Raw genomic sequence first — 27,741 nt, 5'->3', positions numbered from 1 at the left:
CATCTTGGAAAAATGATTGAATCTCATAGGGTAATATTCAGATTCTAGTTAAAATAATATATTTATTATGTTTATCAAGCTTAAACAATAAGACCTTAACTTTGATTATTGATCATGATCAATTAAAGTTCTATGCTACAAGTTTAGTTTTATGCTTCAGCCTATGGGCTGCCTTTCACAAGCTTTGCTCTTTTTGGATTGTGTCCGTTTTATCTAATACAATGGTTGTATGTACTTATAACATATGAATTTACAGGAAAAATAAACGTTGTACAAGTACTTTGATTGAAGTATAAAATTCTACAAAATGTGAACATTAAATACTTTTAAAAATAAATACTATACTGACAGATGTTTGCATTTAATGCTTCATTTAAAGGAGGACTACATTAAATGTAGTCCTCCTTTAAATGAAGCATTAAATGCAAACATCTGTCAGTGTAGGCAATAAAATGTAATGCATGATTTTCACGTTCAAATTAAACTAATTTAAAAGGGTAGCTACGGGTATACAGTATTGTTTGCTATAAAATATAAAACTTGGCAAACATTGATAATAACCACAAAAACCTATTTACATTTTTTTTTTTTAATTTGGTGCTATAGGACTTTTTCATTTGTTATAGGATTGAAAAATGCTTTCATTAAATAACATAAATGAAAGGTGTCAATTTCCTATCTTATAACATTAAAAAAAAGTTCTGTATGTAGCACAACTTTTTGAAAAAAAAGATTACTATATTTCACAAACCTTGTTTTGCTTTACTGCTTACATGAAATAAATGGAGGTTAGCATCAATGTTTTTGCGAAGATTTATAATGTATTTCATAATGTATTTTCAACAAACAATAGAAATTGAAGCTACTCTATAAAGTTCTTTATGTCTGTTAGATCTTACAATGACGATTTTCTGTTCAATTTGTCAAAGAAAATGGATAAGAAAGAATTTTATTATCCACAAAAAAAATTGATAATACAGGCAAACTGCTGTGAATTCAGATGGATTTTTACCCAGGAGGCCAGCTAAGTTGTCGCTTTCCAAGGACATGTAAATGTATGTGAAACACTGTTTGACAGCCATCGCTTCCATCATTCACCACAACACGGAATCCATTGTCTAAATTCTGTTCCTTTGCAACCTTTTGAGCGATATACATTAAATGCCCCAGAAGCTTTAAAAATAACAGTTAAAAAAAGTATTTTGGTAAAAAGTATATTTGTTAAATTGAAAACTATATTTATATAAACACAAAAAAAGGATGAAGAGTGCTTATACTGGTGGTAATTAAAAAAATAAACAAATTCAAATATAAATAAATAATATAATATATTAAAACATTATAAATAGTATTTTAATTGTACAGTATTAAATATTTTTTAGTCGCCTGCAGCGCGACTCAACAGCTCACTATGTCGGTCGGTTGGTAAACACTAACTTGAGCACGCGACTGCAGCCATGTATATGGCCTTGTTTGATTATAAAATACTGTACGAGATCAAGAGAAAATATAATGCTATGATTTACAGTACAATTACTATAAGTCAAATGGCACGATTAACATCAAAGAAGATGGTATGTTACAATCAATAGTCATTTACCGGTATATCTTCCTCTGTCGCCTTGGATAGCCCAGGAATTGGTTTTTTGGGAATGACTAGAAAGTGAACAGGTGCTTGTGGATTGATGTCTTTAAACGCAAGGCACTAAAACAAAAACAAATATTATTACGCTTTTATTAAATGTAACTGTACAGTTGCAAAACCTCACTCCCTCACCCTGCCTTTCTGTCAGGATCCATACATACATGTTCTCTTCTCTCTTCCTTCTACCGCCCCACCCTCTACTTCCCCACCCTCACACGACACAATAAGGCTGTCTTTATACACAACATGGTTGAAAACATGACTATTTAAAATTGTCGTGTTGGTAGAGGCCAATTCAATCTTCACATCTACTACTCTAGGCCCAGTTTAACGAGTGGTCAAAACAATAATAATATAGTAACCCTAGGTAGGGACACCAACATCTTGAAATCAACCGGTAGGGTCATACTATTCTTTGCTTTGTTATTGTGATATGTCATTGTACGTTTTATACACAGTTTTTAAATATTGACATAATTTGATATCATAAAACCCTACCAGGTGATACTGGGCCTAGATAGATTAGTATGACTGCAACAGGGAATCTAAATACAATTTTATTTTAGGATTCAGGGACGATTCGGCCCTGAGACGATTCGGCCCGAGACTATTCGGCCCACTTTTGGTGGGACGATTCGGCCCACTTTTGGTGGGACGATTCGGCCCACTTTTGGTGGGACGATTCGGCCCACTTTTGGGCCGAAAGTCTCACTTTAGACCAAATTCATATTCATTTTTGTTGGTATTTATCCAGTTTTTAAACAATCCGTAATTATTGATATTGATAACTGATATAATATATATAATAAATGACTAAAAAAACGTAATTTTATATTCAATTTATTACTTCGAAAACCTTGTTTATTTCGTGCATTCGCCAAGCGGCCAACAGAGGGCGTAACTTGTTTACATCGTTCGCGTGACTAATATATAAAAAATGATCATTTTCGACAATGTTTTCAAAATGTTTGCTTTATTACATCTTTATCCCTAGTAGTACTACACCCCATAGTCTCTCTGAAAATAACGTTTTGGGAAAAAGCTTATTTTATGCTTATAAATGCATATCAAAAAAGCCGAATCGTCTCAGGTCCGAATCGTCCCAGGGCCGAATCGTCCCGTTACCTATTAGGATTTGCTAAAGTAGACGTTTTACTACTAGGCCTAGGTCTACTACTCTACTGTAGGCAGGCTACACTAGTAGTACTAGCGGCGCCCTACTTACTAGGCTATCTAAGATATCAGACTTGACCTAGGGCTAGGCCTACTCACAGTTTGGTACAACCAATGGTAGGCTAGGACGGCTACCCTAGAAGCCGACCTAGCTAGAGCCTAGGCTAGAGGGGACCGGCTAGACTAGAGGGGGCTAGAGAGGCTATCGCTAATGTAGCCTAGCCTAGCTACCTCTTCCTAGGGTGCTGACCTTATAATAGGCCTAGGCCTAGACTAGTACTGTGTAGCCTAGTAGTAGGCCTGCCTAGAATGAGTCGGTGTGTGTGTGTGTAGCTAGCTAACCTAGCCTAGGCCTGATTGAACGAGTTTTGTTTACATTCATCTAGCATACAGTACCTGGTCATCTTCATAGATAATATCAGAAGGAATTTCCTTACGAATAATCTTTCCAAATATAGTGTTTCCACCCTCAGGCTCAGTAGCGGATGCCATGTTTGTGTGTCGTCGCGCGGCGGCGGCGGTTTGTTCGATGGTAGAAAAAAAGAGTACAGCGCCCTCCCTTAAAAACATGCTTTAATCAAAGATCTTATCTTTAATCTAAGATCTTATATACTAGTATATAAGATCTTTGCTTTAATCAAGATCTTTGCTTTAAAACAACATTAGGCCAAGTTCTTCAGTCTTCTGAATAAATAAAAAAACAATTTGTAACTCGCACTTTTATTTGTTAATGCCTTTTTTTAAATTTAATTTCTTCCTTTAGCATCTCCACTGCTTAAAAACATAGCATTTTTGGCGATTTCTGCAAATAAAATAAATATGATGGTCAGTTTCCGAAGTCCCATTCCGAGGTGCATTCTTAAGAAAATATCTTTCGACGTTAGTTGGACGATAAGCTATAGGACTATAATACTGTTAAGTTTGTTGGCATTAAATGACAATAAGCATCTCTCATTTGGACTGAATACTGATTTGACGTGAGAACTCTAAAATTTACTATAGTTTGTTTTTATTGAAGCAGTATGTAAATAGGCCTACATTTAATAAATACAAAACATAAAATTGTTAAATGTAAATGTCATGTTGACTTACTGCTTGTTTGTGTTTGTCTTATTAATTCTGAAAAAAAAAATCAGAAATGCTGATTACAATACAATTGGGTTTAGCAAGGCTAGAGTAGGCCTACAAGCATTCAGACAATTTGACCTATAGCAACTATAGTTTGTTAAAACCCTTCCCAATACAATACAGACTGTAGGCTCCGACAGATTTCGCTCAATATTGTAAACAAAAGGAATTTTTACCTGTATTATAGCAGGCGGCATCACCAGGCTCACAACGAGGATCTACAAAGCAGACAATTAGTGTTAAAGTTCAACATCTTTGGTAAGAATGTGGTATGGTGAAATCTTTATAGTGCAACAACAATTTATTTTGAAATTTAAATTTCATAATTATGTACTGTAATATAATATGGAATTTAATTTGTTTTGCTTTGAGCACAATTATGGAAGCATACATTTAATAAAGTAAAGAGCTGTGACTGTGAGTCGCAATGTTGCACGTTTTGTGACGTTCATGCTTACCTTGACACCATACGACTCCCCCACACAGAACAAGAATTGTCAATATAATGAAAAGTCGATTCATCTTTGAAAATTTCTGCTGATTGAAATAATAAATACCAATTATCTTAAATGCAGATGATGTAGTCAAAATGTTGTTTGTGGAAGAGCATGGCAAAATCGTTTGTCCATGTTGGGAGGTAATCGAATACTGGACGCATCTGTTTTAGTTAGGCCTACTCTAATTTCTAATTGGGAAAATTACTTGCGTTTTACGCGTCGTCTTTACGTGACTTAATAAGCTAGGGTTTCCACTCGGACGCAACGCGATGACGTATGCGCACTGTAATGCTTGGTTCACATTTGGAGACAGCGTAAGGACGTAAACGCAACGCAAGCGTTTTAACCAATGACAAGCGAAGTTATAGACAGTTAGCAATCACAAGCGAATAAGCCATCGCTTGTGATTGATCAATTCACTTTCGTTGCGTTACGTCCTTGCGTTGCGTCGCTAGTGGGAACCACGCTTAAAGCTTGGTTCCCACTAGGACGCAACGTAAGGACGTAAACGCAACGCAAGCCAATGACAAGCGACAGAATAATTCATCGCTTGTGATTGGTTAACTCACTTAAGTTGCGTCTACGTCCTTGCGTTGCATCCTAATGGGAACCAAGCTTAACCAGACAGACACGATGATCATCGAAATGTCACTCATGATTGGTCAATGGCGTTTCACCTTGCTTTGCGTCCAGTGGAGACCATGGTTTAAGTTAAGAACAGAGAAAGTTAGTAGGCCTATAATTCCCGAGTAAAAGAAAGGAAAATACATACCTGCTTCCAAAAAAGAACAGTATGTCGATACCAACCGAGACGCGACTTGAATAAGTTGCAAGCACCGCTGCTACGTTTTATATGCAATTTTGTTGCACTATAAAATGTAAATTAATATTACATTATCATAACCAATGTTAATATATTCAAAGTGACTAAATCATTTAAACAAATTTAAATTCAATGCTTTGCCGTTTATTATATTATGTCAGGTTTTTTTTTTTTTTTTTTTTTGTCCAAGGGTTTTACGTGACAAGTTCTACAATTAATGGTATATTTCTTTATTTAATTTGTTATTGTTATTTTTTATGCACCATTAATAGAAATAAATGTTTATAAATGAATGAGTCACGGCATACTGCATATGAAACTTCAATTTAGGTAATCCATTCTTTCCAATGTTATGGTAGGCCTATTCATTTTTATATAATACTGCACTGGTGCTATTACAAAATATGCTTCGATATGGTTCTCAGTTGGTGAAGAATAAACTACGCAGCTTTAATTTCTCTTTAAGCTTTTTGGGTCTTTATCTTGTTATTATAAGTGAAAACATTATTTTTTTCTACAGAAGTGATTCACTTTATTAAAACTACAAAATAACCTATTCAAAGTCTGATTTAATTAATCTTTATTTTTCATGTTTTTGGGGGACAATACATCTTTAAACAAATGTTATGGTGTGGTTTATCAAGTCACATTAGCATCTAAAAGGTTAACGAGACAATGATGTGTCATGTTTTGCAATTATTTTACGAAGTGCTAATTAAGCAACAAAGACATTTAAAGGTTAATTAATTAATTTGTTTGAACCAACAGTTTAATGCCAACAATTATATGATTATAATTACAATACATTTAAATAAGTATTGTCTATCTAAAGGTTACATATTGTAAATTATTCAATTTTGATCACGTTCAACACAACACGAATGGAAATAAAAATGCATTAGAAAATGTTACAGTGAAACTTTAGAATAAAGGCTAAAGCTCTGTCGACACTATCAAACTAGTTGAAAAAAAAATGTGATATGCCCAAATATGGTAGTGATACCCAAACATGGTAGTGATATAACATCATCATGTCCAAATATGGGTACATCATTGTTAACACATCAAGTTTGATAGTAGACAGAGCTTTAATGGCTATTTGAGCCAATTCCACATGAAGTTTGAAACCTCACAGTTTTCCAGATGATAGAGTTTTTAGTATTCCTTTATGAATGAATGAATTGTTATCTAAAGATCATCATACAAACTATATAAGGCCACGTCATATTCGACAGTTTAATTTCTCTATAAGCTTGTTGTAGGCCTAAGTCTCCATACAGTATACTTTTCTATCTTTATATTTAAATATTATGTTATGTCAGATACAAAGAGTGCAATGTTCTCATTTATTTTCCTTTCCAAGAATAAATTGAGCATCTAGAAGACTAGGAAAGAAACGGTCACCGGGAGCTGTGAAAGAAATTTCGATAATTTTCCTAAATGTTCGCTTATAAATTATTAATAATGTGACTGCATGCATAATTTCTGTTTGTTGTGACAGTTTTAATCGAGGTTTAATATTATGTGGCTCAAAAAAGCGGACAAACTTACATTGACCATAACCGCTATTTTTGTGTTTCCTACCTCCATTTCTGGACGTAACTCGCACGTTCACACAATTTTTCGTTGCATAAATTTAATTATACATAAACAATTTATGAAACATATGTTTATGTTCAAAATGAATAAATAATTTTTAAACAAATTAAATTATTTGCTAATTATAACTATAACGCGACATTTAAGTTGTACAACCACCGCGCTGCCACGTTTGTTTTCCAATTATTAACCATTATGGTTATGTTTAATAAAATTAATAAAGCATCAAATTTTGCGTTTACTGTGATGACACCTTTTGGTGTGACGACAATGGTCAAAATTAAAGTCAATTCATCAAGTTTTTGATGGAAATATTACAATCTTAGGATTTACTAGTTTGTTATTTTGTAAAATTGCAACTGAAATTATATAGTGAAACCTCCATAATTAAAGACATAGAGAAATAAGTTAATTTTTCTATACAAAATATGGATGAATGCTACAGATTAAATGTAATATCAGGTATTCATTCAGTGAAAATAATCTTCTTTTCTCTAATTTATTGTGATTGCACCGGTGGTAATTGAGCTTCTTCTGTTTGCAAAAAACTAAGAAAGATTTTCGAAATGTACGACTTTAAAACATTCTGAATCGAAATAATGGATGTCCTGTGCTCGAGAAGTCATTAATTTGACATACCGTGCTTTTTAAACCCAGTGACAAACTTAACAAACACCAACACAAATTGATTTGCAGTATTCTTTATTTTAAATGTGTTTCTATCTATTTAAATGTCATAGATAATAAGGCAATTTAAGGAGGCCACGTATCCAAGACTTTGAAAAGAATGTATGTTCTCATTTATACTACCACAGAGGGTGAGGCATAGGCCCAAGCCCAAGAAATTCAGGATCTATCAAAGAAATAAAAAAATAAATGAAAAAGTCCTCCTCAGTACTAGGCTACTTATTTTGTCACAAATTACCGTATCATCATTTAGTAAAATCTTGTATGACATAAAAATGTACATACGTATGTTGAAGTTACCTCACACTGTTGCCAGTAATTATCATAGTTATTGACATTATCGATGAAAAAGTGTGTATGTTAATTTGAAGTGAGGTGTAATACTTACGCATAACATGTCCTGAAAGGAAAACATAACTGTACTATTACTGATAGTACTATTATATTATTATAATATCTTATGATCGACGTTAGTTGGACGATAATCTATATTAGGCCTATACTGTTAAATTTGTTGGCATTAAATGACAATAAGCATCTCTCATTTGGACTGAATACTGATTTTGACGTAAGAACTCTAATATTTACTATATTTTGTTTTTATTGAAGCAGTATGTAAATAGGCCTACATTTAATAAATACAGAACATAAAATTGTTAAATGTAAATGTCATTTTTCAGATTGTAGGCTTCGACAGATTTATTATTATTATTATTTATATTATAAACAAAAGGAATTTGTACTTGTATTATCGCAGGCGGCATCACCAAGCTCACAACGAGGATCTACAATTGAAAGCAAACAATTAGTGAAAGTTCAACATCTTTGGTGAAATCATAATGTTGGCTTTGAGAATTTAAATTTCATAATTATCGACAGATTTCGCTCAATATTATAAACAAAAGGAATTTTTACCTGTATTATCGCAGGCGGCATCACCAGGCTCACAAGGAGGATCTAAGAGGCAGACAATTAGTGAAAGTTCAATATCTTTGGTAAGAAAGTGGTATGGTGAAATCAAAATTTCATAATGATGTACTGTAACATAATATGGATTTTAATTTGTTTTGCTTGCGAGCACAATTATGGAAGCATACATTTAATAAAGTAAAGAGCTGTGACTGTGAGTCGCAATGTTGCACGTTTTATGACGTTCATGCTTACCTTGACACCATACAACTCCCCCACACAGGACAAGAATTGTCAATATAATGAAAAGTCGATTCATCTTTGAAAATTTCTGCTGATTGAAATAATAAATACCAATTATCTTAATGCAGATGATACAGTCAAAATGTTGTTTGTGGAAGAGCATGGCAAAATCGTTTGTCCATGTTGGGAGGTAATCGAATACTGGACGCATCAGTTTTAGTTAGGCCTACTCTAATTTCTAATTGGGAAAATTACTTGCGTTTTACGCGTCGTCTTTACGTGACTTAATAAGCTCGGGTTTCCACTCGGACGCAACGCAAGGACGTACGCACACTGTAATGCTTGGTTCACATTTGGAGACAACGTAAGGACGTAAGTTCGAATAATCCATCTGCCTAAAGCTTGGTTCCCACTAGGACGCAACGTAAGGACGTAAACGCAACGCAAGCGTGTTGACCAATGACAAGCGACAGTTCGAATAATTCATCGCTTGTGATTGGTCAACTCACTTACGTTGCGCCTACGTCCTTGCGTTGCATCCTAATGGGAACCAAGCTTAACCAGACAGACACGATGATCATCGAAATGTCACTCATGATTGGTCAATGGCGTTTCACATTGTTGCGTCCAATGGAGACCATGGTTTAAGTTAAGAACAAAGAAAGTTAGTATAATTTCCGAGTAAAAGAAAGGAAAATACATACCTGCTTCCAAAAAAGAACAGTATGTCGATACCAACTGAGACGCGAATTGAATAAGTTGCAAGCACCGCTGCTACGGTTTATATGCATTTTTGTTGCACTATAAAATGCATATTATTATAACATTATCAAAACCAATGTTAATATATTCAAAGCGAATGAATCATTTAAACAAATTTAAATTCAATGCTTTGCCGTTTATTATATGTTGTCACGTTTTTTTGTTGTTTTTGTTGTTGTTTTTTTTGTCCAAGGGTTTTACGTGACAAGTTTTACTTCTTGTAAAATCCTCTATTGATGGTATATATTTCTTCTTTATTTAATAATTTGTTATTGTTATTTTCTATGCACCATTAATAGAAATAAATGTTTATGAATGAATGAGTCACGGCATACTGCATATGAAATTTCAATTTAAAATCCATTCTTTCCAATGTTATGGTAGGCCTATTCATTATATATAATACTGCACTGGTGCTATTAAAAAATATGCTTCGATATGGTTCTCAGTTGGTGAAGAATAAACTACGCAGCTTTACTAGTTTGTTTCTGTTTCAAAAAGCACCTGAAAGAATTTCGATAGTGTAACGTGCATAATTAATTTATACAAACAGTTTGAAAATAAATTCTTCCAGCGTAGGAATACGGACCGATAGTTTTTGAACACCTTAAACAAATGTTATGGTGTGGTTTATTAAGTCACATTAGCATCTAAAAGAGATGTGTCATGTTTTGCAATTATTTTACGAAGTGCTAATTAGGAAACAAAGACATTTAAAGGTTAATTAATTACTTTGAACCAACAGTTTAATGTCAATACTTATATTATTATATTATTTATGATTATAATTACAATACATTTAAATAAGTATTGTCTATCTAAAGGTTAAAAATTATAAATTATTCAATTTTGATCACGTTCAACACAACACGAATGGAAACAAAAATGCATTAGAAAATGTTACAGTGACCACTAATGGAACATTAGAATAAAGGCTAAAACGCTGTCTACACTATCAAACTAGTTGACAAAAAAAGTGTGATATGCCCAAATATGGTAGTGATACCCAAATATAGTAGTGATATGACATCATCATGTCCATATATGGGTACATTCTTTTTGTCACATCAAGTTTGATAGTGTAGACAGAGCTTTAATGGCTATTTGAGCCAATGTCACACGAAGTTTGAAACCTCACAGTTTTCTATGATAATAGAGTTTTCAGTATTCCTTTATGAATGAATGAATTGTTATCTATCATAATACAAACTATATAAGGCCACGTCATATTCGACAGTTTAATTTCTCTTTAAGTCTCCATACAGTATACTTTTCTATATTTATATTTTAATATAATGTTATCTCAGATACAAAGAGTGCAATGTTCTCATTTATTTTCCTTTCCAAGAATAAATTGAGCATCTAGAAGACTAGGAAAGAAACGGTCACCGGGAGCTGTGAAAGAAATTTCGATAATTTTAAATTAGGCCCTATAGTTCCTAAAAATGTTCACTTATAAATTATTAATTATGTGACTGCATGCATAATTTCTGTTTGTTGTGACAGTTTTAATCGAGGTTTGATACTTACGAAAGAAGTCTCGTTCTGAAAGAAGAATATAATGTAGGCATATTAAGAATAACTCAAGAATACAAAGACAGGGTGGTTCCACGCGCTGTGATAATCAACGAAAATTCCGAATTAACTACTGTAAAAGTGGTGGTTCCTGTTTTATTTAAGTTCGCCAATTACGTTTAACTGAATTTTCTCTTTTTTCAAAGAACATTTCTTCGACGAAATGCTTCATTATTAGTGGCTCGAAAAAGCGAACAAACTTACATTGATCATAAACTCTATTTTTGTGTTTCCCACCTCAAATTTTCCCAATTTTTCAAGAAACTGCTAACCTAGAGACCAATAAGAAATTCTTACCTTCGTAGTGCGGACACGAATTATCATCTGTACAGATATATGCAAACCCGTTAAGGCCAGTTTCTATTGAGAAAGAAAGAACATATTTTTCAACAAAAATGTCTATAGGCCTATGGCAATGACGTTAATAAACAACAAATAAAAAAAGACCTGTGTTATTTATTGATAACGGGACTTCTTAAAAAAGAAATCAACTATTAAAAAAGTTTATTTACGATAACTAAGGCTTATCATTTCAATCTTAATCAAATGTTATTCTAGAAATAAAATCATTACCTGCTGCACAAGTGTGGCTGTCACTGGACGCGAGACAAGTGTCATCTGAAACAGAAACAACATCTTATTTAAGGTAATATGGCAATAAGTGAAATATGGTGCCACTGTAGGCCTATGCCATTTTCTGAAACCACCCCAAAGAACAGAAAAGCTTCAGAAAATATACTAAAAAGTCTAAAATGGTACTTTAATGTTGACATTTATGCAATAGATTTAGCTGAGTGTTTTTAGACCGTTTGGTTAGGCCAATACGCTTTCATACCTCTTGACATTACGACTTTGACTGCTCCATATAGGAAAAGGAATGTCAATACAACCAACAATCGATTCATCTTGGAAAAGTGTCTGTTGAAGTAAGAAGACAGAAATAAATGAACATTTCTAAATTTCACAAACCCAAAAATATATATACATCACGTCTAGCCAAAATATGTCTAGGAAAGTAATGCACCAGAGATTTTGTTTTAATGCGATTAAACTTGCATTAAAATGTATAAATAGTACAATATTTTTTTTAAATATGAACTACTTAACGATATTTCTGAGATCAGGAAAAATGGATTACCTTTCAGTGGCCTAAAATAAAGTAAAATTCAAATTACCTGCTTTCAAACAACGATACTGGTACTCGAACCGTAGACGTAAAACTCGCACGTTCACATTTTTCGTTGCATAAATTTAATTATACATAAACAACTTATGAAACATATGTTTATGTTCAAAATGAATAAATAATTTTTTTGTTTTTTTAAAAATATTTAAATTATTTGCTAATTATAACTATAACGCGACATTTAAGTTGTACAACCACCGCGCTGCCACGTTTGTTTTCCAATTATTAACCATTATGGTTATGTTTAATAAAATTAATAAATCATCACATTTTGCGTTTACTGTGATGACACCTTTTTGTGTGACGACAATGGTCAAAATTAAAGTCAATTCATCAAGTTTTTAATGGATATATTTACAATCTTATGATTTACTAGTGAAACCTCCATAAAATAAGTTAATTTTTCTATACAAAATATGGATGAATGCTACAGATTAAATGTAAATCCCAGGTATTCATTCAGTGAAAATAATCTTCTATTCTCTAATTTATTGTGATTGCACCGGTGGTAATTGAGCTTCTTACGGTTTGCAAAAAACTAAGAAAGATTTCCGAAATGTACGACTTTAGAACATTCTGAATCGAAATCATGGATGTCCTGTGCTCGAGAAGTCTTTAATTTGACATACCTTACGTTTAAAAACTTAGCAAACACCAACACAAACTAATTTGCAGTATTCTTTATTTTAAACGTGTTTCTATCTACTTAATGTCCTAAATAGATAATAAGGCAATTTAAGGAGATCACGTATTCAACACTTTGAAAAGAATGTATGTTCTCATTTATACTGCCACATAGGCATATCCAAGTTGGTATGAAAGAACCCGCTAAGAGAAGCTATCAAAGAAATAAAAAATAATGAAAAAGTTAATTCTGGAAAATGTTATCCTTTATAAAAATTAATATCGAACGAAATATCACTAAGTAATTTAGAATTAGACTAATTAATATAGGGCCTGTCAATATTTGTTTTATCTTGGCGATTTGCAGGTATTAGAAACAAGTTTACGCCATTTTAATTTTCACTAATTATATTGTCAGTAGTATTTTGTCACAAGTTACCGTATCATCATTTAGTAAAATCGTGTATGACATAAAAATTTACATACATATGTTGAAGTTACCTCACACTGTTGCCAGTAATTATCATAGTTATTGACGTTATCGGTGAAAGGTGTGTATGTTAATTTAAAGTGAGGTGTAATACTTACATATAACAGGTTCTGAAAGGAAAACAAAACTGTACTATTACTTATAGGCCTATATGAATTTTGATAACAGAAAAAGAATACACAATATTTTCCTTATTTTTTAAAAGTACCGAACTGACTTTCAGGATGAGTTGCTGCTGAAGATTACCCGATTTTTCTCGGTACTGTATCTCTAGTATCATAAAATGTCTTAATACGGTACTTCACTGTTATCAGACATCAGACGGTACTTACTATTATTTGAGATTGTTTATGTAATTATAACTTATGCATCAATGGTTTCAATTCAACTTTCAGTGTGTCAACAATGCAAATATATATAATAAATTCAGATCAACTGGGTAGAGTGCTCGATATACACGAAGGTAGAGCTCAATAAAATAAAACGATACAAGATGAACTAAGATGAATTCATATTTATTCACTACAAGCTTGTTTCGTATGGCAACCAAAAGCTGGTCACACTTTTTAGGTGAATTACAAAACATATATATTAAACTATATCCAATTTATTAAAACTATATATGTTAAATAGCGTGATTTAATTTAATTTCTATTTTTTTACCCAAGAACAGCAGAAATTTGACTTCGTTAAAATACTCTTTCATTACAAAAGTGTGTTTGAACCGATATCGAACGCCAATTGATTTATTAATTTAATGATTAAATCATGATGAATGAGGAATTCTTAACTTGGGGGTCAGTTTCTAATAAGAAAAAAGAAATTAAAAACATATTTTTCTTGCCAATAGTTAAATATTCACAAAGAAGCTAGTCTAATACACTATAGTGCGAATTCAATTTTGCACGGTGTATTTTGTTTAGTCGAAATATTGAGTATAGGTTGGACATAGTGTCGCTATGATTGTTGGTAATTAGCCCTATAGCGGTGGTTGTCGAATTCTAGAAAACTATTATGTATCATAATAATTACCTGGTGTTATACAAGTGAAGCTACCGTCATCGGATGCTTCACAAATTTGGTCATCTCCACAACTCCCACAGGGGTCTAAAATGATTAAACACCATTTAAAAATTGTTTAACCAATTTCAAGTGAAGATATAGTGAAAGAATAAATGAACACACAATACGTATGGTGCATTGAAGCTAAACAAAGCACCCAAAAGAAATATCTGAGTTTCGGAAAAGTATTGAAAAGCCTAGACTATAGGGTATAAATCTAATAGTAGGCTATTTGTACGGTATTGGGATTTTTAATTGTCTGTGTCAATCTACTTTGATATACCGTAGTATGTGAACAAAATACTCTTATTTTAAAGTTTTCTAATACCTTCCGACATTACGACTGCTGCTCCACACAGGAAAAGTGCAAATACAATGAAAAGTCGATTCATCTTTCAAATCTGTAATACTAAGAAAGTAATTAACATTGATTCTTGAAGCAAAACCTATCCCGAAAACATTCTATTCTCTAATATACACATAATGAATGTTTATGAGTGTAATGGTACAAATAATGGCATGAGGTGAATGATAAAAGAGTTGATATTTAACCTTTCATCATTCACCAAAAGCCATTATTTGTATCATTACACGAATATAAAACATTCATTATTTGTTATTATGTATCTAAATAGATTCCTGTCATTTGAATAAAATGTAGGCCTAACCAAGGCCTACATTTGATTCACACACATTGATTAAAACAGTAACATTTGGTTTTTAATAATTATATTAAATATTTATTATTTATATGGATTTTATAAACGCACCTTAATTATGTCAACAAACGTCAAAACAATCGTAGGGATAGTAAGGCTAAAACGGCTAGACCTAGCCTATTACTAACAGGCCTATAGGCCTACTACTCTAGGCCTAGCCTGGTCTAGGCTAAAAGACAGCAATACGAAATTTCAACAGCAACTGGAAATCATCTAGGCTAATTATGTTTTTTTCCAACGATTCCACGTCTTGTAGGGATGTCCCCATTAATTAATCAAACACTGTCAGAAAGTTTTTTGTTTCTAGAATGTTATCAAAATAACAAATATACTACAATTACATTTAATCTTGCTCATTGGATTCTATAGTAGGCATAACAGAACTATAAGTAGGCTCATTGATTGATATCATGTCATTTATTCTTGCTCATTGGATTCTATAGTAGGCATAACAGAACTATAAGTAGGCTCATTGATTGATATCATGTCATTTAATCTTGCTCATTGGATTCTATAGTAGGCATAACAGAACTATAAGTAGGCTCATTGATTGATATCATGTCATTTAATCTTGCTCATTGGATTCTATAGTAGGCATAACAGAACTATAAGTAGCCTCATTGATTGATATCATGTCATTTATTCTTGCTCATTGGATTCTATAGTAGGCATAACAGAACTATAAGTAGGCTCATTGATTGATATCATGTCATTTAATCTTGCTCATTGGATTCTATAGTAGGCATAACAGAACTATAAGTAGGCTCATTGATTGATATCATGTCATTTAATCTTGCTCATTGGATTCTATAGTAGGCATAACAGAACTATAAGTAGCCTCATTGATTGATATCATGTCATTTATTCTTGCTCATTGGATTCTATAGTAGGCATAACAGAACTATAAGTAGGCTCATTGATTGATATCATGTCATTTAATCTTGCTCATTGGATTCTATAGTAGGCATAACAGAACTATAAGTAGGCTCATTGATTGATATCATGTCATTTAATCTTGCTCATTGGATTCTATAGTAGGCATAACAGAACTATAAGTAGGCTCATTGATTGATATCATGTCATTTAATCTTGCTCATTGGATTCTATAGTAGGCATAACAGAACTATAAGTAGGCTCATTGATTGATATCATGTCATTTAATCTTGCTCATTGGATTCTATAGTAGGCATAACAGAACTATAAGTAGGCTCATTGATTGCTATCATGTCATTTAATCTTGCTCATTGGATTCTATAGTAGGCATAACAGAACTATAAGTAGGCTCATTGATTGATATCATGTCCATGTTGGGAGGTAATCGAGTACTGGACGCATCAGTTTTATTTAAGCCTACACTCATTTCTAATTGGGAAATAACTTTACGTGACTTAATAAGCTTGGCTTCCACCTGGACGCAACGCCATGACGTACGCGCACTGTAATGCTTGATTCACACTTGGGAGACAACGCAAGGACGTACGCGCACCGTAATGCTTGGTTCACACTTGGAGACAATGTAAGGACGTACGCGCACCGTAATGCTTGGTTCACACTTGGAGACAATGTAAGGACGTACGCGCACCGTAATGCTTGGTCCACACTTGGAGACAATGTAAGGACGTACGCGCACCGTAATGCTTGGTTCACACTTGGAGACAACGATAGGACGTACAAGCACCGTAATGCTTGGTTCACACTTGGAGACAATGTAAGGACGTACAAGCACCGTAATGCTTGGTTCACACTTGGAGACAACGTAAGGACGTACCAGCACCGTAATGCTTGGTTCACACTTGGAGACAATGTAAGGACGTACAAGCACCGTAATGCTTGGTTCACACTTGGAGACAACGTAAGGACGTACAAGCACCGTAATGCTTGGTTCACACTTGGAGACAACGTAAGGACGTACCAGCACCGTAATGCTTGGTTCACACTTGGAGACAATGTAAGGACGTACAAGCACCGTAATGCTTGGTTCACACTTGGAGACAATGTAAGGACGTACCAGCACCGTAATGCTTGGTTCACACTTGGAGACAATGTAAGGACGTACAAGCACCGTAATGCTTGGTTCACACTTGGAGACAACGTAAGGACGTACCAGCACCGTAATGCTTGGTTCACACTTGGAGACAATGTAAGGACGTAAGTTCGAATAATCCATCTGCCTAACCAGACACGATGATCATCGAAATGTCACTTATGATTGGTCAATGGCGTTTCACCTTATTGCGTCCAATCGAAACCATTGTTTAAGTTAATTATAAGGACAGAAAAGTTAGTATAATTCCCGAGTAAAAGTAAGGAAAATACATACCTGCTTCCAAAAAAGAACAGTATGTCGATACCAACCGCGAGACGCGGAATTGAATAAGTTGCAAGCACCGCTGCTACGTTTTATATGCATTTTTGTTGCACTATAAAATGTATATTATTATTACATTATCATAACCAATGTTAATATATTCAAAGTGAATGAATCATTTAAACAAATTTAAATTCAATGCTTTGCCGTTTATTATATTATGTCAGGTTTTTTTTTTTTTTTTTTTTTGTCCAAGGGTTTTACGTGACAAGTTTTACTTCTTGTAAAATCCTCTATTAATGGTATATTTCTTCTTTATTTAATAACTTCTTTTTATTTAATTTAAATTACTTCAATTTAGGTAAATCCATTCTTTCCAATGTTATGGTAGGCCTTTTCATTATATATAATACTGCACTGGTGCTATTAAAAAATATGCTTCGATATGGTTCTCTCAGTTGATGAAGAATAAACTACGCATAATGTTTTTGAACACCTTAAACAAATGTTATGGTGTGGTTTATTAAGTCACATTAGCATCTAAAAGGTTAACGAGACAATGATGTGTCATGTTTTGCAATTATTTTACGAAGTGCTAATTAAGCAACAAAGACATTAAAGGTTAATTAATTAATTTGTTTGAACCAACAGTTTAATGCCAACAATTAAATGATTATAATTACAATACATTTAAATAAGTATTGTCTATTTTAAGGTTACATAATTGTAAATTATTCAATTTTGATCACGTTCAACACAACACGAATGGAAAAAATGCCTTATACTAAATGTCACATTGACCAATGGAACTTTAGAATAAAGGCTAAAGCTCTGCCTACACTATTAAACTAGTTGAGAAAAAAGTGTGATATGCCCAAATACGGTAGTGATACACCAATGTGGTAGTGATATGACGTCATCATGTCCATATATGGATACATCACATTTTTTTTGGTCAAATCAAGTTTGATAGTGTAGACAGAGCTTTAGTGGCTATATTTGAGTCAATTTCACACGAAGTTTGAAACCTCACAGTTTTCTATGATGATATAGTTTCCAGTATTCCTTTATGAATGAATGAATTGTTATCTGAAGATCAGATACAAACTATATAAGGCCACGTCATATTCGGCAGTTTAATTTCTCTTTAAGCTTGCTGTAGGCCTAATGCCTCCATACAGTATACTTTTCTATAATTATATTTAAATATTATGTTATCTCAGATAAAAAGAGTGCAGTTGTCTCATTTATTTTCTATTCCAAGAATAAATTGAGCATCTAGAAGACTAGGAAAGGAACAGTCACCGGGAGCTGTGAAAGAAATTTCGATAATTTTAATTTAGGCCCTATAGTTCCTAAAAATATTCACTTACAAATTATTAATAATGTGACTGCATGCATAATTTCTGTTTGTTGTGACAGTTTTAATCGAGGTTTGATACTTACGAAAGAAGTCTCGTTCTGAAAGAAGAATAGAATGTAGGCCTATTAAAAATAACACAAGAATACAAGTGTCTTCCACGCGCTGTGCTGATCAAAGAAAATCCCGAATTAACTAAAAGTGGTGGTTCCTGTTTTATTCAAGTTCGCTTAGGCCCCTAATTACGTTTAACTGAATTTTCTCTTTTGTCAAAGAACATTTCTTCGACGAAATGCTTAATTATTAGTGGCTCGAAAAAGCGGACAAACTTGCATTGATCATAACCGCTATTTTTGTGTTTCCAACCTCTAACTGCTAACCTAGAGACCAATAAGAAATTCTAACCTTCGTTATGTTGACACGAATTACCATCTGTACAGATATATGCAAACCCGTTAAGGCCAGTTTCTATTGAGAAAGAAAAAACGTATTTTTTAATTTTCTTGTCAATGGGTTGTAACAAAAATGTCTATATATGACAATGACGTTAATAAACAACAAATACAAACTAAGAAACCTGTTTTATTTATTGATAACGGGACCTTTTTAAATTCAAATCAACTATTAAAAACAGTTTATTTACGATAACTTAGGCTTAAAAAACTTACAATCAAATGTTATTCTAGAAATAAAATTATTACCTGCTGCACAAATGTGGCTGTCACTGGACGCGAGACAAGTTTTATCTGAAACAGAAACAACATCTTATTTAAGGTAATATGGCAATAAGTGAAATATGGTGCCATTGTAGGCCTATGCCATTTTCTGAAACCATCCCAAAGAACACAGAAGCTTCAGAAAATATACTAGAAAGTCTAAAATGGTACTTTAATATTGAAATGTATGCAATAGATTTAGCTGAGTTAGACCGTTTGGTTAGGCCAATACGCTTTCATACCTCTTGACATTACGACTTTGACTGCTCCATATATGAAAAGAGATGTTAATACAATCAACAATCGATTCATCTTGGAAAAGTTTCTGTTGAAGTAAGAAGACAGAAATAAATAAATATTTCTAAATTTCACAAACCCAAAAATATATATACATCACGTCTAGCCAAAATATGTCAAGGAAAGCAATGCACCAGAGATTTTTTTAATGCGATTAAACTTGCACTAAAATGTATAAATAGTACAATATTTTTTATTAAATATGAACTACTTAACGATATTTCTGAGATCAGGAAAAATGGACCACCTTTCAGTGGTCTAAAATAAAGTAAAATTCAAATTACCTGCTTTCAAACAACGATACTGGTACTCGAACCGTAGACGTAAAACTCGCACGTTCACTCAATTTTTCGTTGCATAAATTTAATTATTATACATAAACAATTTATGAAACATATGTTTATGTTCAAAATGAATAAATAACTTTTAAACAAATTAAATTATTTGCTAATTATAACTATAACGCGACATTTAAGTTGTACAACCACCGCGCTGCCACGTTTAGTAGACCTAAATCATTATTACATAACAACCATTATGGTTATGTTTAATAAAATTAATAAATCATCACATTTTGCGTTTACTGTGATGACACCTTATGGTATGACGACAATGGTCAAAATTAAAGTCAATTCATCAAGTTTTTAATGGATATAGGCCTATTTACAATCTTAGGATTTACTAGTGAAACCCCCATAATTAAAGACATAGAGAAATAAGTTAATTTTTCTATACAAAATATGGATGAATGCTACAGATTAAATGTAAATCCCAGGTATTCATTCAGTGAAAATAATCTTCTCTTCTCTAATTTATTGTGATTGCACCGGTGGTAATTGAGCTTCTTCTGTTTGCAAAAAACTAAGAAAGATTTCCGAAATGTACGACTTTAGAACATTCTGAATCGAAATCATGGATGTCCTGTGCTCGAGAAGTCTTTAATTTGACATACCTTGCTTTTAAACTCAGTGACAAACTTAACAAACACCAACACAAACTAATTTGCAGTATTCTTTATTTTAAACGTGTTTCTATCTACTTAATGTCCTAAATAGATAATAAGGCAATTTAAGGAGGTCACGTATTCAACACTTTGAAAAGAATGTATGTTCTCAGGCTCATTTATACTACCACATAGGCATATCCAAGTTGGTATGAAAGAACCCGCTAGCAGGAGCTATCAAAGAAATAAAAAAATAATGAAAAAGTTAATTCTGGAAAATGTTATCCTTTATAAAAATTAATATCGAACGAAATATCACTAAGTAATTTAGAATTAGACTAATTAATATAGGGCCTGTCAATATTTGTTTTATCTTGGCGATTTGCAGGTATTAGAAACAAGTTTACGCCATTTTAATTTTCACTAATTATATTGTCAGTAGTATTTTGTCACAAGTTACCGTATCATCATTTACGGTAAAATCGTGTATGACATAACAATTTACATACATATGTTGAAGTTACCTCACACTGTTGCCAGTAATTATCATAGTTATTGACGTTATCGGTGAAAAGGTGTATATGTTAATTTGAAGTGAGGTGTAATACTTACGTATAACAGGTTCTGAAAGGAAAACAAAACTGTACTATTACTGATAGGCCTATATGAATTTTGATAACAGAAAAAGAATACACAATATTTTCCTTATTTTTTAAAAGTACCAAACTGACTTTCAGGATGAGTTGCTGCTGAAGATTATCCGAATTTTCTCGGTACTGTATCTCTAGTATCATAAAATGTCTTAATACGGTACTTAACTGTTATCAGACATTAGACAGTACTTACTATTATTTGACATTGTTTATATAATTATAATTTATGCATCAATGGTTTCAATTCAAGAAAATGAAACTTTCAGTGTGTCAACAATGCAAATATATATAATAAATTCAGATCAACTCGGTAGAGTGCTCGATATACACGAAAGTTACCTCAATAAAATAAAACGATACAAGATGAACTAAGATGAATTCATATTTATTCAAGCTTGTTTCGTATGGCAACCAAAGGCTGGTCACACTTTTTAGGTGAATTACAAAACCTATATATTAAACTATATCCAATTTATTAAAACTATATATGTTAAATAGCGTGATTTAAATTAATTTCTATTTTTTACCCAAAAATTTACCCAGAAATTTGACCTCGTTAAAATATTCCTTCATTATAAAAGTGTGTTTGAACCGATATCAAACGGCAACTGATTTATTAATTTAATAATTAAATCATGATGAATGAGGAATTCCTACCTTGATAAACTTGGGGGTCAGTTTCTAATAAGAAAAAAGAAATTAAAAACATATTTTTCTTGCCAATAGTTAAATATTCACAAAGAAGCTAGTCTAACACACTATAGTGCGAATTCAATTTTGCACGGTGTATTTTGTTTAGTCGAAATATTGAGTATAGGTTGGACATAGTGTCGCTATGATTGTTGGTAATTAGCCCTATAGCGGTGGTTGTCGAATTCTAGAAAAATATTATGTATTATAATAATTACCTGGTGTTATACAAGTGAAGCTACCGTCATCGGATGCTTCACAAATTTGGTCATCTCCACAACTCCCACAGGGGTCTAAAATGATTAAACACCATTTAATTGTTTAACCATCAATGTTCAAGTGAAAATATAGTGAAAGAATAAATGAACACACAATACGTATGGTGCATTGAAGCTAAACAAAGCACCCAAAAAGGAACATCTGAGCTTCGGAAAAATGTATTGAAAAGCTTAGGCTATAGGGTATAAGTCTAATAGTAGGCTATTTGTACTACGGTAATGGGATTTTTAATTTTCTGTGTCAATCTACTTTGATATAGTATGTGAACAAAATACTCTTATTACAATACAATCTCTTTGGGTGGTTGTTATAATAAAGTTTTCTAATACCTTTCGACATTACAACTACTGCTCCACACAGGAAAAGTGCAAATACAATGAAAAGTCGATTCATCTTTCAAATCTGTAATACTAAGAAAGTAATTAACATTGATTCTTGAAGCAAAACCTATCCCGAAAACATTCCATACCAAATACATATTCATATATTCTGACATATTCTTTATTTCAAGCCAACAGTGTAAAACACCAATAACAGGTTGAAAATAAAATAACTAAACTATAAAATATAAGCCAATATAAATATATACAAAAATGTAAAGATTATTTAAATAATTTCATTGATAATACATTTAAATTGAGAGAAATTACAGTTAAAGATATCTAAAGAATTATTTTTTAAAAGACATGAATTGTACAATGACGAGAGTCTACAGAAAATACCATTTTTACAAACATTGACACGAGAAATTTTAACATGAAGAAAGGGTTTACTACGAAGATTACGAACAGGAACATTAAAATAAAACAACGAAACAAGATTACAATCAAACTTAGAAGATAAAATAGGCCTATAATACAAAAATAATGTTTTCATACAAAATAGTGCAGAAGTAGACCTATACTTGCAGTGAATGATAAGCCTACCATCTTTATAAAATGGAAAATACGCTACGACAATTGCAAGAAAAAGTAAGCACTCTTCATTGATATAAAGAAATGAAGATACATACTGTACCTGCTTTCAAAAAAAGATGTATTCGATACTAATCGCTAGACAAGAATGTTTATACAAGCACCGCTGCCACTTTCACAAAGTTTTTTGTTTCATAAAATGGAAATACATAATAATGAAACATATGTTTATGTTCAAAATGAATAATTATAAATAATATTTAACCCTGAATATTATATAAATAATACATGAAAAATGCAAAAAAAGAAAAATGTTTTGCTTTTTATGTCGCCAACGTGTGAAATGAATCACGTTCGTGTGTGAGGCTTTTTCATAACATGACACAAAAGTGAATCTAGAATGGTATCAAAATAACAAATAAACTACAGTTACATTTATCCGTTAGAAAAAAACACTATCTAAAAAAAAGCTAAATAAACAAAATAAGACAATCTACTACAAATAAATCCGGAAAACATTCATTTAAACACTGTACTTTTTCGATCCGACCCGATACTTTGGAATTATAGACTGGATGGATGAAAACTTTACTTTAAGTTTGTGTATTATCATCAATTCATATACTGTACTGTCGCCAGCACCTATTTTTCTGTCGCAGGATTTAAGTTGATTTTGTTATATTTTTGATTGTTTTATTATATATTTAGGCAAATTGCCAAGGATAACCATAAGCGAATTCATTCACTATCCTTCTTAAAGGTGGCAATCCTGTTCACAAGACAAACATACACAAGATGCTCTACATAAACAAAGTCTTATTACAAGTCTTTGGGAGTAGAGCTGAAAGTTGTCATTATAATATATCCTGACATATTACAGGACTTGAACCCAGCACCCTTGAATTGGTAGTCAAGCATCATAACCACTAAGCATTCAGACTAACGTGCAAAACAACATATTAAACAATTAACTTAAACCCAGCTTGACAACTTTCTCGAATATTTTTTTATTTAATGGTACGTTATTAATAGTGGGGCAGTTAGTAGTAGGCCTAGTATGACATTTTGACGGCTGAGACTAGTCAAACTTGCTCTGAAACTGGCTCATTGGATTCTGTAGTAGACATGCATAACCTTTTGGGTGTAGTCATCGACAATCAATGTAAAAGATGAACGGTGACTTAGAGATAAATGGCGCCGAATGTATAATTTAAAAGCAGATATTTAGTTTTAAAAAAGCAATGCATTTATATATTCTAATGCATGCTTAAGTCAATCTGACATGTATATCTATCATGGGAGATTGTTCTATAGATCTGCAACGAACAAATCCACATGTAATATAGCCATTATATAATATGAACCACTGATATGAAATCAAAGAACGAAACAGCCTGATTTTCTTGTTCGTTCTGTGTTCTTTTCTGGTGATGTCTCCTGCTGTAAAAAAAACGTCTTAATGAAGATCTTATTTTATTTTATTTTTATTTTATTCAATGAAAACCAACAGCGATAATTACCGCCACTAACAGGTTTGAAACATAAAACAATGCAACATCAAAAACAGTTAACAATAAAATACAGATATAAATATACATATAAATATGTAAAAACATAGATCATAAACAACTTCAATTTAAAATGTATATTAAAAAAAAACCAGTTTTTTTTTCTTAATATTATGACTTAGGCCTAATTGAATCTTAATTTGATTTTAAGATAATTTTATTTGTAAAATCCTTACCAATTCCATGCTCTTTTTGGCAAATACATCTTCTGCAAGTGTAATGAATGCCTTTAAGAAAATAACAGGAATATACAGTATTACTGTATAAAGAATTTAGAATATAAAACAATTCTGAATGTTAAGAGACTATTCATCATTTTCTCTTAGATATCACTTTCATATTGGCTTACCTTTTCTACATTAATAGCTTCCTTTGCACTTGTTTCCATGAACTTCATTCCATATTCTGCAGCCAACTAAAAATGAAGAAACAAATATTTTCAAACTCTAAAGCTCTGTCTACACTGTCACATTTTATCTGACAAAAAAACGTGATGTGCCCATATGGACATGGTGATGTCATATCACTACCATATTTGAGCATCACGGTTTTTTTTCACTACCTTGATGTGTAGACAGAGCTTTACAATTCACTTTTTTATATCATTACTCAACTGTATATTATTGTGATTATAAAATATTGATGTTTTTCTTTTAAAAAAGAAGTTAAATCCAAATCATTTTTTATTATTCACTTTGATTAGACAGTGGTCCATAACCAAGGAACCAGTTCTTAAAAAACTAGGGACCATCATCATTCATTGTATTTGTCATATTCGAGTGGGACTTTTACTATTGAGTACAGTTTTTTCTGTTGAGTACTTATTTAACAGAGTATTTTGAGTTTTGAGATTGTTCTTAACGAAAAAGCTTGCGTTGTCAACGTTTTTTATTCAAATGACGTTCTGTTGAGCACAAATTTACAATTCGAATATAAAAAGTATTCAACGAATCTTTACGTTGACAACGAAAGTTTCCATTCGAATACGACAATTGTTTTCCTCCATGATTTTAGTAAGTTTTTAAGTACCTGTTGCCCATCTTCTTCAGAAACTTGTTTATCTTCCTCATCACATTTGTTTCCTAAGAGCATTAACTCAACATCTTCTGATGCGTTCTACGAAATACAAATTAAAAAACAAATCGTAAAAGAATCCAGTGGCCACATTCACCAATCACACTTAGGTGAGATATTTCCCTTAAATATCAAGTATTTCATTTAACTCAATAAATATTCAAGTATTTCCCTTAAATTGTATTTCCTTAGATAGGAAATTTTTCTTAAATTTAAGGGTGTTTCCCTTAGCCTAAGTGTGAATGGTGAATACAGCCACAGAATCACACCACAGTGATATAAAATGTAATGTACATTATTTTTCCAGAGTACGGGCAATGATTGTTGAGGGATACAGGCAACGTTGCAATCGAGATAAGCAAAACAATGTCAAAGAAAGATTACTGATTTATCAAATGTTAGGCGTTTGCCGTCTAAAAGCGAAGAAGAACCATTGACACCTAATCAATTCCCTCACCTCAACCAGGATCTACATCGTTTCGATACATTATATCTTTACAATTTAAATTATTAATATTACACATTTACATTTACACACCTCTTTAACATTATCTAACCATACTCGACAGTTTTCAAAAGATTTGACGTTGGTAATGTCATATACAACTATAATACCCTGAAAGAATAACACAGTTTATAGTAAGAATTATTATGTCAACACATAAGACAAACAATAAATACTCTGTGATATTTACCTTTGATCCTCTGTAATATGACGGCATAAGACACATTATTCGTTCAGAACTAGGTATATCCCTAAATATAAACAAAACTTAATTTAGCGTTAAGACCCATCTTCAGAGGTAACATTTTCTCTTTTTGTGTTGTGATCAAAATTTTAACTTTATTTCATACTCATTTATACATATTGCAATAGCAACCTTTAAAACATATTTGTTCCATTCAACAAAATCCCACTTAGCAGGAAACCTGCAACTTACATGAGATAATATTAATAAATATAAAAAAATAGTGAAAATTTGTTAGTAAAAACATATTTATCTACATCAAAGAAAATACAGTTGCAGTTTGTTTCGAATACAACTTGACATACTTACCAAATCTGTAAGTTAACTTTCTTTCCATCTATTTCTATTGTCCTAAACTTGAAATCAATTCCTAGAAAAACCAAAATTTATTTAATTCAAATATATATATTATTCATTTTTCGTGTGTATTTCATCTGTAAAAAATGTACGTATTTGTAACTAATTCCATTTCCTCTATCTTAAAATTCCAATATATAATATTATTGTAATGCAAGAAATAAAAAACACCTATAAGAATCGTAATACTCGTACTTACTTTTATCATTAATTTGGAAAACTTTTCTTTAAAAAAAAAGGCATCCTTTTCCTACCAATTGTAAACGGCAATACAGTACATTGTTTAGAACATGGATTGTAACATTTATAAACTATAAAATAATTCGATTAAGATTTGTCCTTGATGGCGCGCCATGGATTTGAGTCAACCTAATTATATTACTGTACTGTACAGTATTACGAAACGTGCATCGTCTGCCCAGGGAAGAGGATTCACTCAGCTAAGCCTAGCTACTTTAACCATGTTTTTCTTACCTATTGTGCATATAAACGACGGGTCGAAAGTATCATCTACAAATCTCAACAGTAATGAACTCTTCCCAACACGACTATCTCCTATTATAACGAACTTTAAAAGAAAATCGTACTTTTTGGTGGCCATTTCATACAGAGCGAGATAGAGATCATCAACTAAAAACAATACACACGCGAAAAAAAACCCATCTCATCGCCCATGCACATGCGCAAATAAAAATCATCGCTATTTTAGGA

At 32.2% G+C, this 27,741-nt stretch overlaps 2 protein-coding genes and 4 long non-coding RNA genes across 8 annotated transcripts; all 6 read right to left on the bottom strand.

Annotated features, from left to right (window-relative positions):
• Positions 1-1,008: 1,008 nt before the first annotated feature.
• LOC144848424 (putative HIT-like protein slr1234) lies at positions 1,009-3,310 on the bottom strand. Its single transcript, XM_078705191.1, has 3 exons — positions 3,215-3,310; positions 1,601-1,705; positions 1,009-1,173 (listed from the first exon to the last, which is right to left on the bottom strand). Exons 1-3 carry the CDS (start codon positions 3,308-3,310, stop codon positions 1,009-1,011), a joined length of 366 nt encoding a protein of 121 aa, XP_078561317.1.
• LOC144839921 (uncharacterized) lies at positions 1,608-9,481 on the bottom strand. Its single transcript, XR_013611804.1, has 7 exons — positions 9,409-9,481; positions 8,717-8,792; positions 8,468-8,509; positions 4,123-4,164; positions 3,911-3,937; positions 3,215-3,620; positions 1,608-1,705 (listed from the first exon to the last, which is right to left on the bottom strand). It is a non-coding gene; the product is annotated as an uncharacterized LOC144839921 (long non-coding RNA).
• Positions 9,482-10,287: 806 nt separating this feature from the next.
• LOC144839895 (uncharacterized) lies at positions 10,288-12,346 on the bottom strand. Of its 2 annotated transcripts, XR_013611798.1 has the most exons (6): positions 12,217-12,346; positions 11,877-11,959; positions 11,615-11,659; positions 11,339-11,401; positions 10,997-11,011; positions 10,288-10,861 (listed from the first exon to the last, which is right to left on the bottom strand). It is a non-coding gene; the product is annotated as an uncharacterized LOC144839895 (long non-coding RNA). The 2 variants fall into 2 exon arrangements; XR_013611801.1 differs by lacking the exon at positions 10,997-11,011.
• A 334-nt stretch (positions 12,347-12,680) lies between these two features.
• Positions 12,681-17,504, bottom strand: LOC144839929 (uncharacterized). The gene is made up of 5 exons (XR_013611805.1): positions 17,443-17,504; positions 14,732-14,812; positions 14,374-14,448; positions 13,440-13,451; positions 12,681-13,065 (listed from the first exon to the last, which is right to left on the bottom strand). It is a non-coding gene; the product is annotated as an uncharacterized LOC144839929 (long non-coding RNA).
• Positions 17,505-18,145: 641 nt separating this feature from the next.
• On the bottom strand, positions 18,146-20,147 carry LOC144839912 (uncharacterized). The gene is made up of 6 exons (XR_013611802.1): positions 20,088-20,147; positions 19,749-19,831; positions 19,492-19,536; positions 19,196-19,258; positions 18,877-18,891; positions 18,146-18,741 (listed from the first exon to the last, which is right to left on the bottom strand). It is a non-coding gene; the product is annotated as an uncharacterized LOC144839912 (long non-coding RNA).
• A 1,909-nt stretch (positions 20,148-22,056) lies between these two features.
• LOC144853017 (ras-related protein Rab-8A-like) lies at positions 22,057-27,645 on the bottom strand. Of its 2 annotated transcripts, none has more exons than XM_078711083.1 (11): positions 27,505-27,645; positions 26,983-27,043; positions 26,620-26,680; positions 26,463-26,540; positions 25,880-25,966; positions 25,200-25,265; positions 25,027-25,077; positions 23,377-24,722; positions 22,698-22,778; positions 22,308-22,382; positions 22,057-22,080 (listed from the first exon to the last, which is right to left on the bottom strand). In XM_078711083.1, the coding sequence occupies exons 1-8, from the start codon at positions 27,629-27,631 to the stop codon at positions 24,660-24,662; spliced, it is 594 nt and encodes a 197-aa protein (XP_078567209.1). In that variant the 5' UTR covers positions 27,632-27,645; the 3' UTR covers positions 22,057-22,080; positions 22,308-22,382; positions 22,698-22,778; positions 23,377-24,659. The 2 variants fall into 2 exon arrangements, with proteins under 2 accessions (XP_078567209.1, XP_078567202.1); XM_078711076.1 differs by having other exon boundaries at positions 23,386-24,722.
• Between the last annotated feature and the right edge of the window lie 96 nt (positions 27,646-27,741).

The sequence above is a fragment of the Antedon bifida genome, chromosome 1 (assembly GCF_963402885.1).
Source record: "Antedon bifida chromosome 1, ecAntBifi1.1, whole genome shotgun sequence".
Classification (NCBI taxonomy): domain Eukaryota; kingdom Metazoa; phylum Echinodermata; class Crinoidea; order Comatulida; family Antedonidae; genus Antedon; species Antedon bifida.
This window is presented reverse-complemented; position numbering and strand designations above follow the sequence as displayed.

Excerpts from the sequence above, each read along its gene's own strand:
- LOC144853017 (XM_078711083.1), bottom strand. The coding sequence starts at position 27,631 with ATGGCCACCAAAAAGTACGATTTTCTTTTAAAGTTCGTTATAATAGGA. Across the intron at positions 27,044-27,504 it reads GTCGTTTATATGCACAATAG|GAATTGATTTCAAGTTTAGG; the intron begins GTAAGAAAAACA and ends TGGTTTTTCTAG. Across the intron at positions 26,681-26,982 it reads AAAGTTAACTTACAGATTTG|GGATATACCTAGTTCTGAAC; the intron begins GTAAGTATGTCA and ends GTTTATATTTAG.
- LOC144848424 (XM_078705191.1), bottom strand. The coding sequence starts at position 3,310 with ATGGCATCCGCTACTGAGCCTGAGGGTGGAAACACTATATTTGGAAAG. Across the intron at positions 1,706-3,214 it reads TTATCTATGAAGATGACCAG|TGCCTTGCGTTTAAAGACAT; the intron begins GTACTGTATGCT and ends TTTTTGTTTTAG. Across the intron at positions 1,174-1,600 it reads CGACAGAGGAAGATATACCG|CTTCTGGGGCATTTAATGTA; the intron begins GTAAATGACTAT and ends TTATTTTTAAAG.